We start from the raw sequence: 19,763 nt of genomic DNA on the forward strand, positions 1-19,763 counted from the left end.
CTTGTATGAACTCATTCTTCTAGTAGCCTGATATGATAAATATTTTTGTTACTATTCATACTTGAGAGAGGAAACTGAAGTCCTAAGGTTGTTACTTGTACAGTGTCATATAGTAAGTGAATCAGATTTCGCGAGAGAATTTCCTCCCTAAATTTTGTTACCATATAAAATAATCTGTAATCACTCACATGCAGTATAATTTTCTTCAAACATTACAAATTGTAATGCATAGAAAATTATTGGATGATCTTTTAGAAATTAGTTATATCCACATATATATGAAATCTAGAAAGATAGTAATGATGATCCTACATGTAGGGCAGCAAAGGACACACAGACATAAAGAACAGACTTTTGGACAAAGTGGGAGGAGAGAGTGGGATGATTTGAGAGAATAGCATTGAAACATATACATACCATATGTAAAATAAATAGCCAGTGGGAGTTCAGTGTTTGATGCAGAGAACTCAAAGCCAGTGCTCTGTGACAGCCTAGAGGGGTGGGATGGGGAGGAAAGTAGACGGAGGGGTTCAAGAGGGAGGGAACACGTGTCTCTGATGCCTGTTCATGTTGATATATGGCAAAAACCATCACATTATTGTAAAGTAATTATCCTGTAAAAAAATTAATCAAAAAATTAGTTATATATAGCTGGATTGATGAAAATAAGTATTATTAAGATTATAGCAGAAGTATAGTTTTAAATTTTGAACTTCAAAGAAAAGGTTTATTTTTTAATCAAGATGTGTAAGCATTTAATTGTGGTAACATTTAATATCACCGATCAATATGATTTATTATATTTTATTTCTGAGTTGAAGTAGAACATATTAAATTATTATTCCCTATAAGATTATTAGAAGAAAAATAATAAATTATAAATTTGAATAGAAATTGAGGTTACATTTTTCAGTATCCAGCATTATATTTTTTTCTCTTATGTGTCTGAATTACCCGTTTTTATTGGTTTCACTTCAGTAAGAAACTGCCTAAGACTTTTCTCAGTAATAAATTGAGCCATAGGGAATAATGCAGGCTTCTGGTACTGACAAAATGAGACAAGTGGAAAGCATCTTTGATTATATTTATATTCTCTTTATGACTAAATAGATTTTAAAATATCTGTAGTTTTAGCAGTGAGTCGAAACTTTTTATTTCTTTCTCTAACCACTGTTACTTATTCTTTGACAGTGTTGGTAGTCACAGTCTAGGCTTTCAGGAGGATCATTCCAGCAGAAAGTCTGCCTGTGACCTCTCCTCTGTGGATGTTACTCCCCAGCACTCATCAGGGGCCCCGTCTGCTGCATCGTCTCCTTCTTCCTCTTCTAAAGGGAAGAAAGGAAAGAAAGAGAAAATAGAATGTAAGTGGAATCCTGTGTGATGATCTTTTTCTCTTTACCAGTGGCTTTGTGACTGATCTAAAGTTAACGATTTGATTTCATAAGTTAGATAACTTCTGTATGATAATAATATAATTGACTTTCATACTTATTTATCATTACAATAATACCTTTTGATATATAACATTATAAATCTTTTGCTTACTATGAAAGGAATACATTAACAATGATAAAAAATTAAAAGTTGTAGGAAAACAGTTGTACAACAATTATAAACCTCTATTGATTCTTCTCCTCAGAGATAACTACTGTTGATGTTTTTAGTGCCTATTTTTCCAATATGTACATAAAACCAGGCATACTCCCACATGCATTTTAATTTAAAAAGCAGAAATGAAATAATATTTTGCAACTGCTTTTTAAAAACTTTGTATCCTATATGTTTCTTAGTGTCATTAAATATAATGGTCTAATTTCTGCATCTACAAAGTGAAGATGATAATAAATGCTTTCTATGGTAATTTCGAAGCCTACATATATAATATGTACATCTCAGTACTTGCTACAGTAGCTGGCCCTTTGGCATTCTTGACTAATTGAGAATACCTTTCAGTCCCCTCATTTCTACTGGCTATAATTGCTCAGTAGGCCTAGTGATGAGAAGATAACAGTCATTAGGCATCGGCCTCTTAGATTCACAGGATGGTCTCAAGGGAATGATTTTGCTTCCACAGTTATTTTTTCTAATATTAAAAAATTGCTTGTTGAGTTAAAAAAAAAAAAAAGACTGGGGAGGACAAATGTATAAATATAGAAAACTATCTAAAAATGAAAAATCATCTGTATTCCTTCCACCTAGAGATAATCAGTGTTAATGTCTTTTTAGATTTTTTTTTAATTTTATTGTGGTAAAATACACATAATGTATACCTTATTATTTTAACCATTTTCAAGTGTTGAATTCAGTACTGTTAATAAGCATGTTCATTGTGTTCCACAACCATCATCATTACCCAACTCTAGAACTTTTTCATCCTGCCATGCTGAAACTTGGAACCCACTAAACAGTAATTTCCCTTCCCTGAGCTGCTGCTAACCACTGTTCTACTTTCTGTTGCTGAAGTACTACTCTAGGTACTTCATATAAGTGGCATCATCCAATATTCTTTTTGTGTCTGGCTTATTTCATTTAGCATAGCATCTTCAGATTTCATCCACATTGTTGCATGTATCAGAATGTCCTCCCTTTTTAAGGCTAAATAATATCCCATTATATGGATATACCACATTTTGTGTATTCTTTGATCAGTTGATGGGTATCTTGGTTGTTTCATCCTTTTAACTATTGTGAGTAATATGGACATGAACATTGGTGTACAAATAACTGTTTGAATCCCTACTTCCAGTTCTTTTATCTATATATCCAATTGTAGACTTGCTAGATAAAAAGTCATTTCTATATTTTAGCTATAACATTTTACATTCTCACCAGTAATGTACAAGGGTTCCAGTTTCTCCACACATATACTAATGCTTGTTTTGTAGTTTTTGTTTTTTTAAGGATATCCCAATGCATGTGAAATGTTAACATTTTTAGTGAGAATACTTCTAGACTGTTAGTAGGCATATGTAAATAGAAAATGTTACATGTATGAGAACACATTTTATGTGATTTTTTTTTTTTCCTGTCAATGGGTTACAGAAACTTTTCTCTGTTGGAAAATATGGTTAACCCTTTGTAAGGGCTTCCTTATTTGTTGTTTAGTTGCTAAGTCTGAATCTTTTTGCAACCCCATGGACTGTAGCCCACCAGGCTCCTCTGTCCCTGGGATTTCCCAGGCAGGAATACTGGAGTCGGTTGTCATTTCTTTCTCTAGGGGATCTTCCAGACACAGAGAGCGAACCCATATCTCCTGCATTGCAGACAGATTCTTTACCACTGTGCCACCCGGGAGGCCCAATGGCTACCTAGTGTTCTGTTATTTGAATGTATTGTAATTTGTTATCCAGTTCCCCATTGCTAGACATTTAGATTCTTTCTTTTTTCTTTCTTTTCTGTAATAAACACTGCTGCATTTTCTATGATGAACACTGTAAGACATTGAATAGCCTTACAAATGCATCTTTACACATTGATCTGGTTCTTTTAAGAGAAAATCCTAGAAGGAAGATAATGGACAATGAGTATAACATGCTTAAAATTTGGATACATTTTGCTGAATAGCTCTTCAGAAAGCTAGTGCCACTTTATATTTCCAATGTGAGACTGCTAGGAGAGATTTTTTTTCTTTTAATTAATTTTTTTATTGAAGGATAATTGCTTTACAGAATTTTGTTGTTTTCTGTCAGAGCTCAACATGAATCAGCCATAGGCATGCATATATCCCCTCCCTTTTGAACCTTCTCATCGCCCTCCCCATCCCACACCTCTAGGTTGATATAGAGTCCTTGTTTGAGTTTCCTGAGCCATATAGCAAATTCCTGTTGTCTGTCTGTTTTACATATGGTAATGTAAATTTCCATGTTACTCTTTCCTCCCCTCTCCTCCCGTTACCCTATTTCCATAAGTCTATTTTCTATGTCTCTTTCTCCATTGCTGCCCTATAAATAAATTCTTCCCGTAACATTTTTCTAGATTCTGTATATGTGTGTTAGAATAGATATTTATCTTTCTCTTTCTGACTCACTTCACTCTGTACAATAGGTTCTAGGTTCATCCACCCCATCAGAACTGACTCAAATGCGTTCCTTTTTTATGGCTGAGTAATATTTCGTTGTGTGTATGTACCACAACTTCTTTATTCATTCATCTGTCGATAGACATCTAAGTTGCTTCCATGTTCTAGTTATTATAAATAGTGCTGCAAGGAACAATGGGATACATGTGTCTTTTTCAATTTTTATTTCCTCAGAGTGTATGCCTACGAGTGGGATTGCTGGGTCATATGGTGGTTTTATTCCTAGTTTTTTAAGGAATCTCCATATTGTCTTCCATATTGACTGTATCAATTTATATTCCCACCAACAGTGCAAGAGTGTTCCTTTTCTCCATACCCTCTCCAGCATTTATTGTTTGTAAACTTTTTGGTGAGGGCCATTCTGATCAGTGTGAGGTGATATCTCATTGTGGTTTTGATTTGCATTTCTCTAATAATGAGCTATTTCAAATCCTGAAAGATGATGCTGTGAAAGTGCTGCACTCAATATGCCAGCAAATTTGGAAAACTCAGCAGTGGCCACAGGACTGGAAAAGGTCAGTTTTCATTCCAATCCCAAAGAAAGGCAATGCAAAAGAATGCTCAAACTACCACACAATTGCACTCATCTCACACACTAGTAAAGTAATGCTCAAAATTCTCCAAGCCAGGCTTCAGCAATACGTGAACCGTAAACTTCCAAATGTTCAAGCTGGTTTTAGAAAAGTCAGAGGAATCAGAGATCAAATTGCCAACATCCTCTGGATCATGGAAAAAGCAAGAGAGTTCAGGAAAAACATCAATTTCTGCCTTTGACTGTGTGGATCACAATAAACTGTGGAAAATTCTGAAAGAGATGGGAATACCAGACCACCTGACCTGCCTCTGGAGAAACCTATATGCAGGTCAGAAAGCAACAGTTAGAACTGGACATGGAACAACAGACTGGTTCCAAAAAGGAAAAGGAGTACGTCAAGGCTGTATATTGTCACCCTGCTTATTTAACTTCTGTGCAGAGTACATCATGAGAAACGCTGGACTGGAAGAAACACAAGCTGGAATCAAGGTTGCTGGGAGAAATATCAATAACCTCACATATGCAGATGACACCACCCTTATGGCAGAAAGTGAAGAGGAACTAAAAGGCCTCTTGATGAAAGTGAAAGAGGAGAGTGAAAAAGTTGGCTTAAAGCTCCACATTCAGAAAACGAAGATCATGGCATCCAGTCCCATCACTTCATGGGAAATAGATGGGGAAACAGTGGAAACAGTGTCAGACTTTATTTTTTGGGGCTCCAGAATCACTCCAGATGGTGACTGCAGCCATGAAATTAAAAGATGCTTACTCCTTGGAAGAAAAGTTATGATCAACCTAGATAGTATATTCAAAAGCAGAGACATTACTTTGTCAACAAAGGTCCATCTAGTCAAGGCTATGGTTTTTCCAGTGGTCATGTATGGATATGAGAGTTGGACTGTGAAGAAAGCTGAGTGCTGAAGAATTGATGCTTTTGAACTGTGGTGTTGAAGGACTCCTGAGAGTCTCTTAGACTGCAAGGAGATCCAACCAGTCCATTCTGAAGGAGATTGGCCTTGGGATTTCTTTGGAAGGAATGATGCTAAAGCTGAAACTCCAGTACTTTAGCCACCTCATGCGAAGAGTTGACTCATTGGAAAAGACTGATGCTGGGAGGGATTGGGGGCAGGAGGAGAAGGGGCCAACAGAGGATGAGATGGCTGGATGGCATCACTGACTTGATGGATGCGAGTCTGAGTGAACTCCAGGAGTTGATGGACAGGGAGACCTGGCGTGCTGCGACTCATGGGGTTGCAAAGAGTCGGACACGACTGAGCAACTAAACTGAACTGAATAATGAGCAATGTTGAGTATCTTTTCATGTGTTTGTTAGCCATCTGAATGTCTTCTTTGAAGAAATGTCTGTTTAGGTCTATTTCCTACTTTAGATTGGGTTGTTTGTTTTTCTGGCGTTGAGTTGTATGAGCTGCTTGTATATTTGGGAAATTAATCCTTTGTCAGTTGTTTCATTTGCTATTATTTTCTTCCATTCTGAGGGTTGTCTGAAGCTTATAATTTCCTTTGCTGTGCAGTAGCTTTTAAGTTTAATCAGGTCCCACTTGTTTACTTTGGTTTTTATTTCCATTACTCTAGGAGGTGGGTCATACAGGATCTTGCTTTATGTCACTGAGTGATCTGCCTATGTTTTTCTCTGAGAATTTTATAGTTTCTGATCTTACATTTAGATCTTTAATCCATTTTGAGTTTGTTTCTGTGTATGGTGTTAGGAAGTGTTCTAATTTCATTCTTTTACGTGTAGCTGTCCCGTTTTCCCAGCACCATTTATTGAAGAGGCTGTCTTTCCCCATTGTATATTCTTACCTCCTTTGTCAAAGATAAGGTACCCATAGGTGCATGGGTTTATTTCTAGGCTTTCTGTCTTATTCCATTGGTCTATATTTCTGTTTTTGTGCCAGTACTGTACTGTCTTGATGACTGTAACTTTGTAGTATAATCTGAAGTCAGGAAGGTCGATTCCTCCATCTCCATTCTTCTTACTCAAGACTGTTTTGGCTATTTGGGGTCGTTTGTGTTTGCATATGAGCTGTGAAATTTTTTGTTCTAGTTCTGTGCAGAATGCCATTGGCAGTTTGATAGGGATTGCGTTGAATCTGTAGGTTGCGTATGGTAGCATAGTCATTTTCACTTTTCTACCCAGGAACATGGAATGTCTCTCCCATCTGGTTGTGTCATCTTTGATTTCTTTCATCAGTTTCTTACAGTTTTCTGTGTACAGTTGTTTTGTCTCCTTAGGTAAGTTTATTCCTAGATATTCTTTTTGTTGCAATGATGAATGGGATTGATTCCTTAATTGCTCTTTCTGATTTTTAATTGTTAGTATATAGAAATACAAGTGATTTCTGTATATTGATTTTGTATTCTGCAACTTTTCTTAACCTCACTGATTAGCTCTAGTAATTTTCTGATACTGTCTTTATAGTTTTCTGTGTAGGGTTTACTTCTTCTTTTCCAATCTGGATTCCTTTTATTTCTTTTTCTTCTCTGATTGCTGTAGCTAGGACTTTCAGAACTATGTTGAATAATAATGGTGAAAGCGGACACCCTTGTCTTGTTCCTGACCTTAGGAGGAATGCTTTCAGTTTTGCACCATTGAGAATAATGTTTGCTGTAGGCTTATCATATATGACCTTTATTATGTTGAGATAGGTTCCTTCTGTGCCCATTTTTTGAAGATTTTAATTATAAATGGGTGCTGAATTTTGTCAAAGGCTTTTTCTGTGGCTATTGAGATTATCATATGGTTTTTATCTTTCAATTTAATATGGTGTATCACATTGATTGATTTGTATATATTGAAGAATCCTTGCATCGCTGGAATAGACCCAGCTTGATCGTGGTGCATGAACTTTTTGATGTGTTGCTGAATTCTGTTTGCTGAAATTTTGTTGAGGATTTTGGCATCTGTGTTCATTAGTGATAGTTTGCTGTAGTTTTCTTTTTTTGTGTTGTCTTTGGCTAGGAGAGGTATAACTCTCTTGCACATTGGAAGTGTTCTTTAAAACAGATTGGAACATTAAACATCATTTTATCAACACTTCTCAAAGTTTTTCTTTTCTTGTGAAATACTGATTCAGTGCAATAGGCTGCTTCATAGGTGCTCTGAGAACAAAAGAAATCCCATGGTTCCACAAACCTGGGAAATGCTTTTAGAGTGAAATAGGCTTCTCTCTAACAGGACTTATCAGTACTTTCAATATGCTGATATGGATTATTTAGGATGAGGATGACGCTATAGTGTGATATTTTTCAAATTTATTTGACCACAGAATCAGCTCTTCGATCAGCATGTTACATACAAATTCAGCAGAATACATTTCAGGAAATGATGATTTTGCTCAGTTTTTTTTATTTTGCAGTTGTTATGCTTTATTATGTTAGTGTCTCAGCTAAGGTTACTAACTGCTGCTGCTAAGTTGCTTCAGTCGTGTCCGACTGTGCGACCCCATAGACAGCAGCCCACCAGGCTCCCCCGTCCCTGGGATTCTCCAGGCAAAAACACTGGAGTGGGTTGCCATTTCCTTCTCCAGTGCATGAAAAAGTGAAAGTGAAGTCGCTCAGTTGTGTCCGATTCTTCGGGACCCTATGGACTGCAGGCTCCTCCGCCCATGGATTTTCCAGGCAAGAGTATTGGAATGGGGTGCCATCGCCTTCTCTGAAGGTTGCTAACTAGTTATCGGCAAAGCCTAGATTCTGACTTCTAACTTATAAATCAAGTTTATGTTTTACTATAATATATTGTACAACTTAAGATATCATGATATATTATGAGCATAAACAATATGATTCAGTGTAAGTTTTAAAAATTATAATCTAATACTTGATTAGGTGAAATACAGGTAATTTTTTGTGGTTTTCAGTTTCCCTGATTCCTTCTCACAATGCCTTAAGAAAACCCGTATATTTTACTTACCACAGCATCAACTTAAACTTAGTATCTTATCCCAGAGTTCTAATATGTATACATTTTGTTGCATATACTTGGATCTGGTGGTGAAAAAGAGTGCATGCTCACTCACTTCCTCAATGTTGATGAAAAGAGTAGATGAAAGTGGTAATCATAAGAAAAAAATAATCTTAATTTAACTGTAAAACATATAAACATACTTTCATTTGGAAATCTTTTAAACTAGGGGCAGATGATTTCTTTGCATATAGGTCCCTCGAATGGAGTTTAGATCTTTCTTGCATAAACCATTGTATGGTCTATGATTTCTAGTTTTTTGAAATGAACAATTTTTAAATTGTGTATTTAAATAATATATTAAGTGAATGAACTGTTTTTATTCTATAAGAGTGCATCTATATTATGGTAAAGTTAGAGATAACCAGTATTAACAGCTTGTTTCTAGCGTAGGGGTCATAAATAGATTTTAGATCGTGGAATCCTTTCTAATTGATGGACAATCCTCTAGATTATTTGTATTTTTCTCCCCATTATGATATACTGACTTAGCTTATTTAATTCATTGTATACATCTTCACGTAGCTTCCTAGGATAAATTGCTATGAGAAATTCCACCGTCAAGGGCTTGGCTGGAAAATTATTTTTATGTATTTTTTGAGTTGTCCTTAAGAAAGGATATATGATTCCTTAAAAAGCTAGGAATAGAGCTACCATATGACCTAGCAATTCCACTACTGGTCATATACTATGTGAAAAACCATAAATGAAAAAGACACATGTATCTTTGTAGCAGTTCATTGTAGCACTATTTACAATAGCTAGAATATGGAAGTAACCTAGATGTCTGTTGACAGATGAATGGATAAAGATGTGGTGTATACACATACACACACATATACACACACACAATGAAATATACTCAGCCATAAAAAAAAAAGAATTTGAACCAGTTCTAGTTAGGTGGTAGATTTACAGAGTGAAGTAAATCAGAAAGAGAAATATCATATTATTGCACATAAATGGTAATTAGAAAAGTGATGTTGATGAACCTATTTTTAGGGAAGGAATGGAGATGCAGATACTGAGAACAGACTTGTGGACACAGTGGGACAGATGGAGAAAGTAGCATCAACATATATACACTACCATGTGTAAAATAGATAGCTGGTGAGAAGTTGTATATAACACAGGGATCCCAGCCAGGTGTTCTGTGGTTATCTAAAGGAGTAGAATGCGGGGAGGGGAGGGAAGCTCAAGAGGGAGTTGAAATATAACTATGGCTGATTTACATTGTTGTATGGCAGAAATTGTCATAATGTTGTAAAGCAGTTTTCTTCCAATTAATAAATAAATTAAAAAGCAAAGGATATATGAGTTTGCACTCCCATGAAAATGGTGTATGAGTATTGTTTCATGTGTGTGCTGAATGACAGTCAAGGTTACATTACTTTAAAAATATTTGCTAATCTGATATTGAAAAATGGCATCTCGTTGATTTGCATTTCTTTGGTACTTGGGTTTAATATTTCTCACATGGTAAGACTGTTCTAATTTTTCCTTTTCAAACCAAATTGTGATGAAAAATTGTTACTTTATTACTATCACTACAGAATAATGTAGCTTAATTTTAAAATTTATTTTTTGTGTGACAAACATAGCTAACATAAAATTTGCCATTTTAACCATTTTTTAGTGTACCATTCAGTGGCATTTGATTTATTAACACTGTTTACAACTAAGTTTCACTACTGTCCACCTCCAGAACTACTTCATCCTCCTGTACTGAAACTCTCTATGCCTGTTAAACAGTGATTCCCTATTCCCCCCTTTCCAGCCCCTGGAAGCCCCCGTTCTCCTTTCTGTCTCTGTGGTGAAGTGTCTAGTTCAGTGTCATTAGGTACATGTCATTAGGTACAGTGTACAGCTATCACCACTCCGTTCATCTCCGCAGCTGTTTCATTATTCCAAACTAGAACTCTGTGCCCACTAAATAGTAGCTTTCATTCTCCCCTCTGCCGTTGTGTTTCTATGAATTTGCCTATTCTAGGTACCTCATATAGATATGTAGTCATACAGTATTTGTTCTTTTGTGACCAAATGGCTTATTTTACTTAGCGTAATGTTGTCAAAGTTCGTGCATGTTGTAACGTGTGTCAAAATATCCTTCTTTTTTAAGACTGAATACTATTTCATTATATGTATATACCAGTTTTGTTTATGCAGTCATTGTTGAAGGACGTTTGAGTTGCTTCTGCCTTTTGGCTATTGTGAATAATGCTGCTATGAACATAGGAGTGCAGCATCATTTGTTTTTTACTTTTCCATTGTCTTTTGATCTTTTAAAAACCAGATTTAAAAAAATTTAGCTGCCATTAAAATGTGTACACAGTTCTTTTGTGCCCTTTTTTTTTTTTTAACATAGCATGCCTTTTTCTTTGCTGCTATTGAAGCATATCAAGATAAACAGTGCCCTAGACTTAGAATCATGAAGCCTGGGTTTATGTCCTATTTCTGCTATCACCATGATTCCTTAAGTTATTTAGCCTGATAGATCTCTAGTTACTGCATCAGCAAATTAAGCATACAGTACCCACTTCATAAGGTGTTTAAGAGCAATAAGATAATGTATGTGTTCAAATTACGAAAAGCTCTTTCTGTATTCAAGTTACTATTATCTATGTAATTTAGACAATTCTATCGCTGGTAATGGAGGTTGAAATTTTTAAATTATAAAGTTATACGTTGAATGTCATGTACAACTTTTGTTTCAACAGTCTCCTTAAGATACCCACATAAGTAAAATTATTTTGAATCAGAGAATAATTGTTCAGAGAATATGAACAGTTTTATAAATCTGGCTGTGTAGTTCTTACCATAGAGTTTTTAAAAAGGATTATGTAGTTTAGTTGGCAGTTGATAACCTTTTTCTCTCACCTCTGAGTTTTATCTTTAAGAATGTGGTGGGGGTTACTTTTTTATAGGGATAGAGTAGTACTTCATTCTTGTTTAATATGTTTGTCTTTTTTCTTAACCATTTGGTTTAAAAACTTTTTTTTAATAGCAAGTAGATGTTAATGGAAATGTCACTTTCCTTATATAGAAGTGAAGAAAGACCTGCTTAAAAGTGCATTTTAAGATATTCTGGTTTGTGCTTTTCGTTATTTTACTGAAATGTAGGTGTTAGTTATCTCTTAGTAGCTTCTAATACTGGGAGTCAGTTTTATAAGAAATTTACTTTACAGGGCTAGATTCACTCACTGAAAATATTCAGAACTCACTTGTTGATGAAGAAAAAGTACACTCTGGTTCAGAACGTGGCTCTCATCAAGGAAAGAAATCTGGGACCAGTAGCAAACTTTCTGTGAAAGATTATGAGCAGACTCTTGATACTGATAGCACTTTGGAAGAAATTTCTGGGCATTCTTTGAGGTAAAGTTATGCATATTTTATACTGGAATTTGTATTTCATTAAAGTTATAATATCATTGATGCTCATAGAATTCACTTGATAAATTTATATATTTTTTATAGTTTTGTTCATAGCTCTAGTCTTTATATTATAGAATATACTCATCTCTCACCTAAACTATTGTAGCTACTGCTACAGGAATTCTTTGCCTCTAGCACAATCCACCCTTCTGTTCCAAACAATTTTCACAGTTGTTTTCTTCACTCAGTCATTTGACCAAGCAGCTACTCTCCTTAGGATACTCTGGACCTCACAATTACCCCACAGATCAACACTTAGAGCTTGACTTTATTTGAAGTGTTATCACTAGGCTACCAAAGACTATCTTACTTCCTTTGTTAATGCAACTTTTCTTCTCAACTGTATTCTTCCACTCTTTAAACATAACCACTTAGTACCCTTTTGGTATCATTGTTTATTTGTACCTCTGAACTTTTCACTTATGCTCAACCTATTAGACAATTAGATTTTGAAATCTCTTAAATTGATTGTGTAACTTGCACACTGTAATATCATATATTATGCACTTAGCCTATTGCTTACAAATAACTATTGCTTCATGTACAATTCCTGCTCTGTCTCCATGACTTTTATCTGTTACACTGGTTTTGTTCTTCTGGAAATTTAAGCTCTGAGAAGGCATGGATTTATTTTTTTACTTTAAAACTATGTGCTTTTTCCAATATAGTGTTACATACAGACAGTCATTTTTAGTGCTTTCATGTTGCAGATAGTGCCATCATTCCTATGTCTAAAGTTGAATTTTAATTTCTTTGTCAATGATTTTGGAATTCAGAAAACTTTACCTTTCCTTAAGAGATACCTGATGATTTAACTGGCAAAATCTACAAAGTTAAACATTTCTAAACAAACTCCAGAGCCAAATAAGTTGATAAATGCCCCATACTATAGTCTAGACCCCCTACTTCCTCACCTATGGAGATTGACAGTAGATAAAACAGTTTAAGGATTTGATACAAAGGAGTCCAGTTTTTTAAAAAAAATATTTAACTTATATTGTCTTATTTGGCTATAGACACTTGCTGTGTCCACATTCTTTTCCTTTGTTTCTTTTTTATATTTTAGAAAACTTATTAAATCATTGGAAACAGCTAGTCTAGGTAAGTCTCTGCAGAGCAAATATGAATTCATCTTGTAAATCCATATGGTGAGATTTATCTTATGAGTCAGTTCAGTTCAGTTTAGTTGCTCAGTCATATCGGACTCTTTGCGACCCCATGGACTGCAGCACGCCAGGCCTCCCTGTCCATCACCAACTCCTGGAGATTACTCAAACTCATGTCCATTGAGTCGGTGATGTCATCCAACCATCTCATCCTCTGTCGTCCCCGTCTCCTCTCGCCTTCAATCTTTCCCAGCATCAGGGTCTTTTCAAATGAGTCAGCTCTTCGCATTAGGTGGCAAAGTAGTGGAGTTTCAGCAGTTGGAGTATTGAGCTTCAGCATCAGTTCTTCCAGTGAACATTCAGGACTGATTTCCTTTAAGATAGACTGGTTGGACCTCCTTGCAGTCCAAGGGACTCTCACGAGTCTTCTCCAGCACCACAGTTCAAAAGCATCAATTCTTCAGTGCTCAGCTTTTTTTATAGTCCAACTCTCACATCCATACATGACTACTGGAAAAACCGTAGCCTTGACTAGATGGACCTTTGTTGGCAAAGTAATGTCTCTGCTTTTTAATATGCTGTCTAGGTTGGTCATAACTTTCCTTCCAAGGAGTAAGCGTCTTTTAATTTCATGGCTGCAATCACCATCTGCAGTGATTTTGGAGCCCCAAAAAATAAAGTCTGCCACTGTTTCCCTATCTATTTGCCATCAAGTGATGGGACTGGATGCCATGATCTTTGTTTTCTGAATGTTGAGCTTTAAGCCAACTTTTTCCCTCTCCTCTTAAGAGTACTGTGTTTTAATATTGTGTTGGAATTCTTTCAGGGAAATGTATTAGGAAACAGAAGTAATGATAATTCTTTCTATGTTCTGTAAATTGTCAGACTGTTAAAAACAGTATTTCTCTAAACTTCAGAAAATTAAAGGTTACAGGAAGCTAGTGAGTGCCTTTAAAGACTACTTTTATTCAAATTTAAATGCTGGTATAAGAAATTTTTACCTTTGAAAACCATGTCATAGTTTTATTAAAGCTAAAAGTAAGCTTGATTTAGTATGTTGAAATATGCTAACTTGCTAACATGCTTTATAGGATATTTGAGTCAGTAAATAAATCTTTAGTGCAAAGCAATGTGCTTCTTCTTATCAGAAACAGTACCTTTAATGAGCTTAATTTATCAAAGAGGGACTTGACCTGTGCCTTGTGTTGAATTAAATACTTTGAGTTGTTTTAATAAAACTGCTATGAGAGGTTACTTCTTAGAAAGTTCAGGAAAGAACTATAGCATTAAAAAGTGGACAGAAACAAATGGACATATATAAACTATTTAGAGATGGTTAGTATGAAACTAACCACAGTATGTGATTTTTTTTGGTTAATAAAAGTAATAACAAAAGTAGTTTTTGTCATTTTAAATTTTTTAACACAAAATGATATTCTCTTTCAGAGACATATTTTAAGGTATTTTTATGAAATAGGCTTTACCTTGCTTTTTTAAAATGTTTGTAATTTTATTGCTATATAAGATTTTAGTATTCTAGAGGATTTTGCCTGCTACTAAAATAAGTGATTCATAGTAAATTACATTGTAGAGGAAGGAGTTTAGTCCCAATTTAATCAAAAGACTCCTTTTCCATATTATTTTGAGCAGGGCTTGTCCCTAGCTTGTTACCCTCTGTAAATCTAGCAATAAAAGGAGTACTCAAAGTCATTCATTCAGTGTAGCAACTCTGTTACAATGAATAAAGCAAAGCTTTTAAAAGCTAATGTTAATAAGTTTTGCATGTTGTTCTTATTGTTTAGATGGTTTTTGAAGTAGATTTCCTGTCTCTAATGTCTTTATGAAACAAAACTTGTAGTGTCTCATCAGATAAGGGAAGATCTCAGAAAACTCCAACTTCTCCCGTATCTCCAAGTTCTCAGAAACTGTTGCAGTTTGACCTTCCAGGAACTTCATTAGAAAGATCTAAATCCTCAATAGTAGTGACTCCAACAGGGTTTAAGCCTAATGCAACTTTTGCTGATGTGAACCTGGCTGCCAGCAGAACGACGACAGAGATGGCGTCAACACCAGGCAAGTAGATCCATGCAGCTGTAATTTTAAAAATTGGATATGAATTTATTTCTAAAAATTTATTTCAGTTAAACCATAGAAGAATGTTAGTTCAAGTGAATGTAATTACTATTTGAAGTATTAAACAAAAATTGTGCCAGAAAATAAATATTGAAAAGCAGGAGAGATTCAGTAGTGGTGACTTTTCCCATCTAGCCAGCATCAGTAAAAAGACACTTGAAAAATGTGTTCTGTGTATGTATTATGTACGCTGGCATGGCTTACACGTACCTTCACATGCATACACAAGAAAAGTAGCTAGTAGAATGCTGTGTACTAAAACGTCACTGTCTTTCCTACAAAGGATAGCAGACTTGTTTTTGGACCTTAAAATAAGAAATGAATTTTAGAAATCAGATGTAATTTCACATGAACTTTTATATATGACAATTATATGCCTTCCAGGTTCTAAGCGCTTTTCTCCTGCTGGCCTCCAGCATCGGATGGCAGCAGAACTCAGTTACTTGAGTGCCATTGAGGAGTCGGTGCGTCAGCTGTCAGATGTAGAAAGAGTTAGAGGAGTTTCACTTGCTCAACAGGAGAGCGTGTCTCTGGCTCAGATCATAAAGGTATTTGTGGAATTTTCTTTAGCTTTCTGTGTTTTTTTCTCTTTTCTTTGCTATTTAAAATGATCTTAATGTTGAGTTAAAAAAGAAAACACAAAACTTTAAACTGCCAAGTAGAAAAAATAGTCTTGTCACACAGTACCTATAAATAATCTTGAGAAAAACTGTCATATTCTAAAAAGATAATTAAACATGCAGTATTTGGCAACAGAACAGTATAACAGTCATTCTCTTTTAAATACTTCATTTTCCACATTCTTTACCTTTTTTTGTTACAGTGTGAAAATTGGCTTATCAAAATTTTTCAATATTTTCTCTTTTTGTGTGAGAAAAGTCAGAAATGACTTTGGTTTTGTTTTGTTTTTTTTAATACTTTATTTGTACTGAAAAGTTTCTGAGATCTAAGTGTTTGGTAGTACCAGGATAATAGGACTTTTCCTTAAGGAAGCTAACAAAAATCTTAGTGTTCCTTGGTGGAGATACTATTGGTATCTTAAAAAAAAAAAAAACAGGTAACATTTGCATATAATAAAATACACAGATTTTAAGTGTATAACTTGATGAATTTTGAGCATGTAACAACCACCTTAATCAAAATGTATTACACTTTTATCACTCCAGAAGGTTCACCCAGGCCTTTTCAGTTAATCTCACCACCCAGAGGCCATTAGTATTCTGATTCATATCACCATAGTTTTTTTCTGCCAGTTCTAGAACTTCATAAAAATGGAAGTATACTTTGTAATGTGTTGTGTTTATTTTATGCAGCATAACATTTTTAAGATTGATCCATTTTGTTGCATCTGTGGTGCTTTTGGTTTTTTTGCTGAGTAACATTCCACTGATGATTATATCACAATTCATTTATCCATTCTCTTGTTGGTGTACATTTGTATTATTTCCAGCTTTTGGCTATCATAAATATTCCTGCTGTGAAATTTTTTTTCCATTTCTGTGTGTACAATACAAAATTTTATTTTTCTTGCTTAAATACCTAGGAGTGTAATTGCTTAGGTTAAGTATATATTTATGAGAAAATGCCATTCTTTTTCCAAAATAATTGTGACATCTTATACTCTGATGGCAGTATATGAGAATTCTAGTTGTATTGTTTCTTTGCTGTTATTGTGTATTCTAGTCATTCTAGTGAGGGTGAGGTAGTATCTCATTGTGGTTTTTAATTTGCATTTCTTTTATGACTGATGAAATTGATCTTTTGGTATATTTATGGTTAATTTTGTATCTTCTTTTGTGAATATGTGAGCAAATCATTTGCCTCTTTCATATTCGGGACATTTGTCTTTTAATTATTGAGTTGTAGGAGTTCTTTATATATTCTAGAACAAATCCTTTTCAGATATGTCTCAAATATTGCTTTCCATCCTAGACTCGGGGCTTCCCTGATAGTTTAGTTGGTAAAGAAACCGCCTGCAGTGCAGAAGATGGCAATTTGATTCCTGGGTCACAAAGATTCACTGGAGAAGGGATAGACTACCCACTCCAGTATTCTTGGGCTTCCCTTGTCGCTCAGCTGCCTGCAATGCGGGAGACCTGGGTTTGGTCCCTGGGTTGGGAAGACGCCCTGGAGAAGGGAAAGGCTGCCCACTCCAGTATTCTGGCCTGGAGAATTCCATAGGCTCTATAGTCCATGGGGTCACAAAGAGTTGGACATGACTGAGTGACTTTCACTTTCACTAACATCCTAGCCTTGCCTTTTCATTTTTTTAAACTCTGTTTCTTGAAGAGCAGAAGATTTTAATTTTGATGAAGTCTAGTTTTTAATTTTTTTCTTATATGGGTAGTGCTCTTTGTGTTCTAAGAAATCTTTGCTTACCCTAAGATACTAAGATACTCAAAGATATTCTTCTATATTTTTCCCCAAAACTTTATAGTTTTGCCTTTATATTTAAGTGTGTGAGCTATTTCAAGTTGATTAAGAATTGTGAGAAATGGGTCAAAGTTTATCCTTTCCCTCCTGATGTTTGGTTGTACTAGCACCATTTTCTTAAATTACCTTGACACCTTTATCAACAATTAAGTAATCATATATGTGTTGGTCTACTTGTGCATTCTGTTCGTTTCCATTGACCTATTTGTCTAGTACCATACTATTTTACAGTAACTTCAGAGTGAGTCTGTTTTCTTCTTTCATTTTTTCAGTTAAAAATTTTTTGTTGGAATATAGCTGATTTACAGTGTTCTGTTTCAGGTGTATAGCAAAGTGAATCAGTTATACATATGCATATATCCACTCTTTTTTAGGTTCTTTTCCCGTTTAGGCCATTACAGTTTATTGAGTAAAGTTCCCTGTACTATGTAGTGGGTCTTTATTAGTTATTTAATTATCTATTTTATATATAGTAGTGTGTATATGTTAATCCCAATCTCCAAATTTATCCCTCTCTCCCATAGTGGGTCTTAAAATCAGGCTGTAATTACTCCAGTTTTGTTCTTTACCAAGATGATTTCAACTTTTCTTTTTCTATCTAACTTCTAGAGTCAGTTTGTCAGTTTCTACCAAAATTTTTTGAAAGCCTGGTGTAATTTTGATTTGAATCACATTGAATCTACAGATCAGTTTGGGAAGAATTCACATCTTAACAGTATTGAATCTTCTAGTTCATGAACATAATATCTTTCTCTGTTTGTTTAGGTTTTTTAGATATTTTTCTCAACTGTAATTTTCAGTGTAGAGATGTTAACAGTTTTTAAAAGTTATTCTTAAGTTTATGTCTTTTTGACGATAAATCTTTTTTTTTTCAATTCCATTTTCTAGTTCATCTTAAAATATCTAGATAGTTTTTTTGAGTGGAACCATTCAGCCTTCCTTCACTCCCCCCAATAAATAACAACAGTGCTGTGCATTCATTGTGACAGTAAAAGCTCTCCAGACACTTCCAAATGCTCACGGGTGGGCAGTGGAGGAGCCAATTCCAACTTTGTTAGAAGTCACTGGATTGAGAAATGGCCCTTTTGCAGCTACCATCTTTTCCTTGAAATCTAAACCACTGATACTATGTACTATTTTAGGGATTTGTTATAACTCTGGGTTTGCACATATGGCCAGGGCATTGTATGACTTCATATATAAACTTACCACCTTTAGAGAACCTATATTATTTAGCACCATTCTAGAAGAGATGATAATATATAAATTTATAGATAACATCATATGGAATAATTGTAAGAAAGTGTTTAAAAGGAGACCTTTGGGGGTGATGTTTTAATGAAGCTGGTCCTTCAAAATCAAGGGAGTCATAAAATTGTGACTTATGAAGCATTATTTTTATTTTGACATGTAGGATGATTTAATGTCCTCCAAAGAGCTGCCTGTAGCTTTTGTTTTAAACCAGCTTTTTGATATCAGTTCTTAGTTCTGTATGCCTTGGAAATTTTTTTCTATTATTTTATTTGACACACATTAAGTGGTCACTAAATACGTTAGATAAATAATAAATAGTTAATGTCTGTGCTATTTACTCTCTTTCCTTTAGGCTCTCATGGGTTCCTTCAAAAGATTTGTTAGGAAAACAGCTTTCCATTTAATATAATTTCTGCATTAAAATAGTTTAGTATCTTAGAATTAATAGTTGATCATTTCTTTCTGAAGGCACAGCAACAACGCCATGAAAGAGACTTGGCCCTTTTGAAGTTGAAGGCTGAACAAGAGGCTCTGGAATGTCAGAGACAATTAGAAGAAACCCGAAGCAAAGCAGCTCAGGTAGCTTCTTTTGCAAATTTCTATCCTTGAAATCACTTTAGATTTCTATTAATTTTATAGGAAGAAAAAGGAAAGATGTAAATAATAATGTTTTAGTACATTATCCCATGAGTTAATTTTATGCCATTTGACTCTAATAGCCGCTTGTGAAATTTCTAAGTAGTCAGGTCAAGATTTATCCTCAATTTAGAGAAATGGAAACTGAAGTACATGGTAGTTACTTGTCTATAG

General features: G+C 34.8%; 1 protein-coding gene across 4 annotated transcripts in view; it reads left to right on the plus strand.

Moving 5' to 3' along the window:
• CEP350 (centrosomal protein 350) overlaps positions 1-19,763 on the plus strand; it is a 159,991-nt gene that overhangs the window by 65,423 nt on the left and 74,805 nt on the right. For all 4 annotated transcript variants that reach the window (XM_018060668.1, XM_018060670.1, XM_018060671.1 and 1 more), the window contains 5 exons: positions 1,192-1,361; positions 11,781-11,967; positions 14,992-15,206; positions 15,651-15,814; positions 19,422-19,532. In XM_018060668.1, the coding sequence (XP_017916157.1) occupies positions 1,192-1,361; positions 11,781-11,967; positions 14,992-15,206; positions 15,651-15,814; positions 19,422-19,532 (847 nt within the window). The remainder of the gene's footprint in view (positions 1-1,191; positions 1,362-11,780; positions 11,968-14,991; positions 15,207-15,650; positions 15,815-19,421; positions 19,533-19,763) is intronic.

Source organism: Capra hircus, chromosome 16, assembly GCF_001704415.2.
Source record: "Capra hircus breed San Clemente chromosome 16, ASM170441v1, whole genome shotgun sequence".
Lineage (NCBI taxonomy): Eukaryota > Metazoa > Chordata > Mammalia > Artiodactyla > Bovidae > Capra > Capra hircus.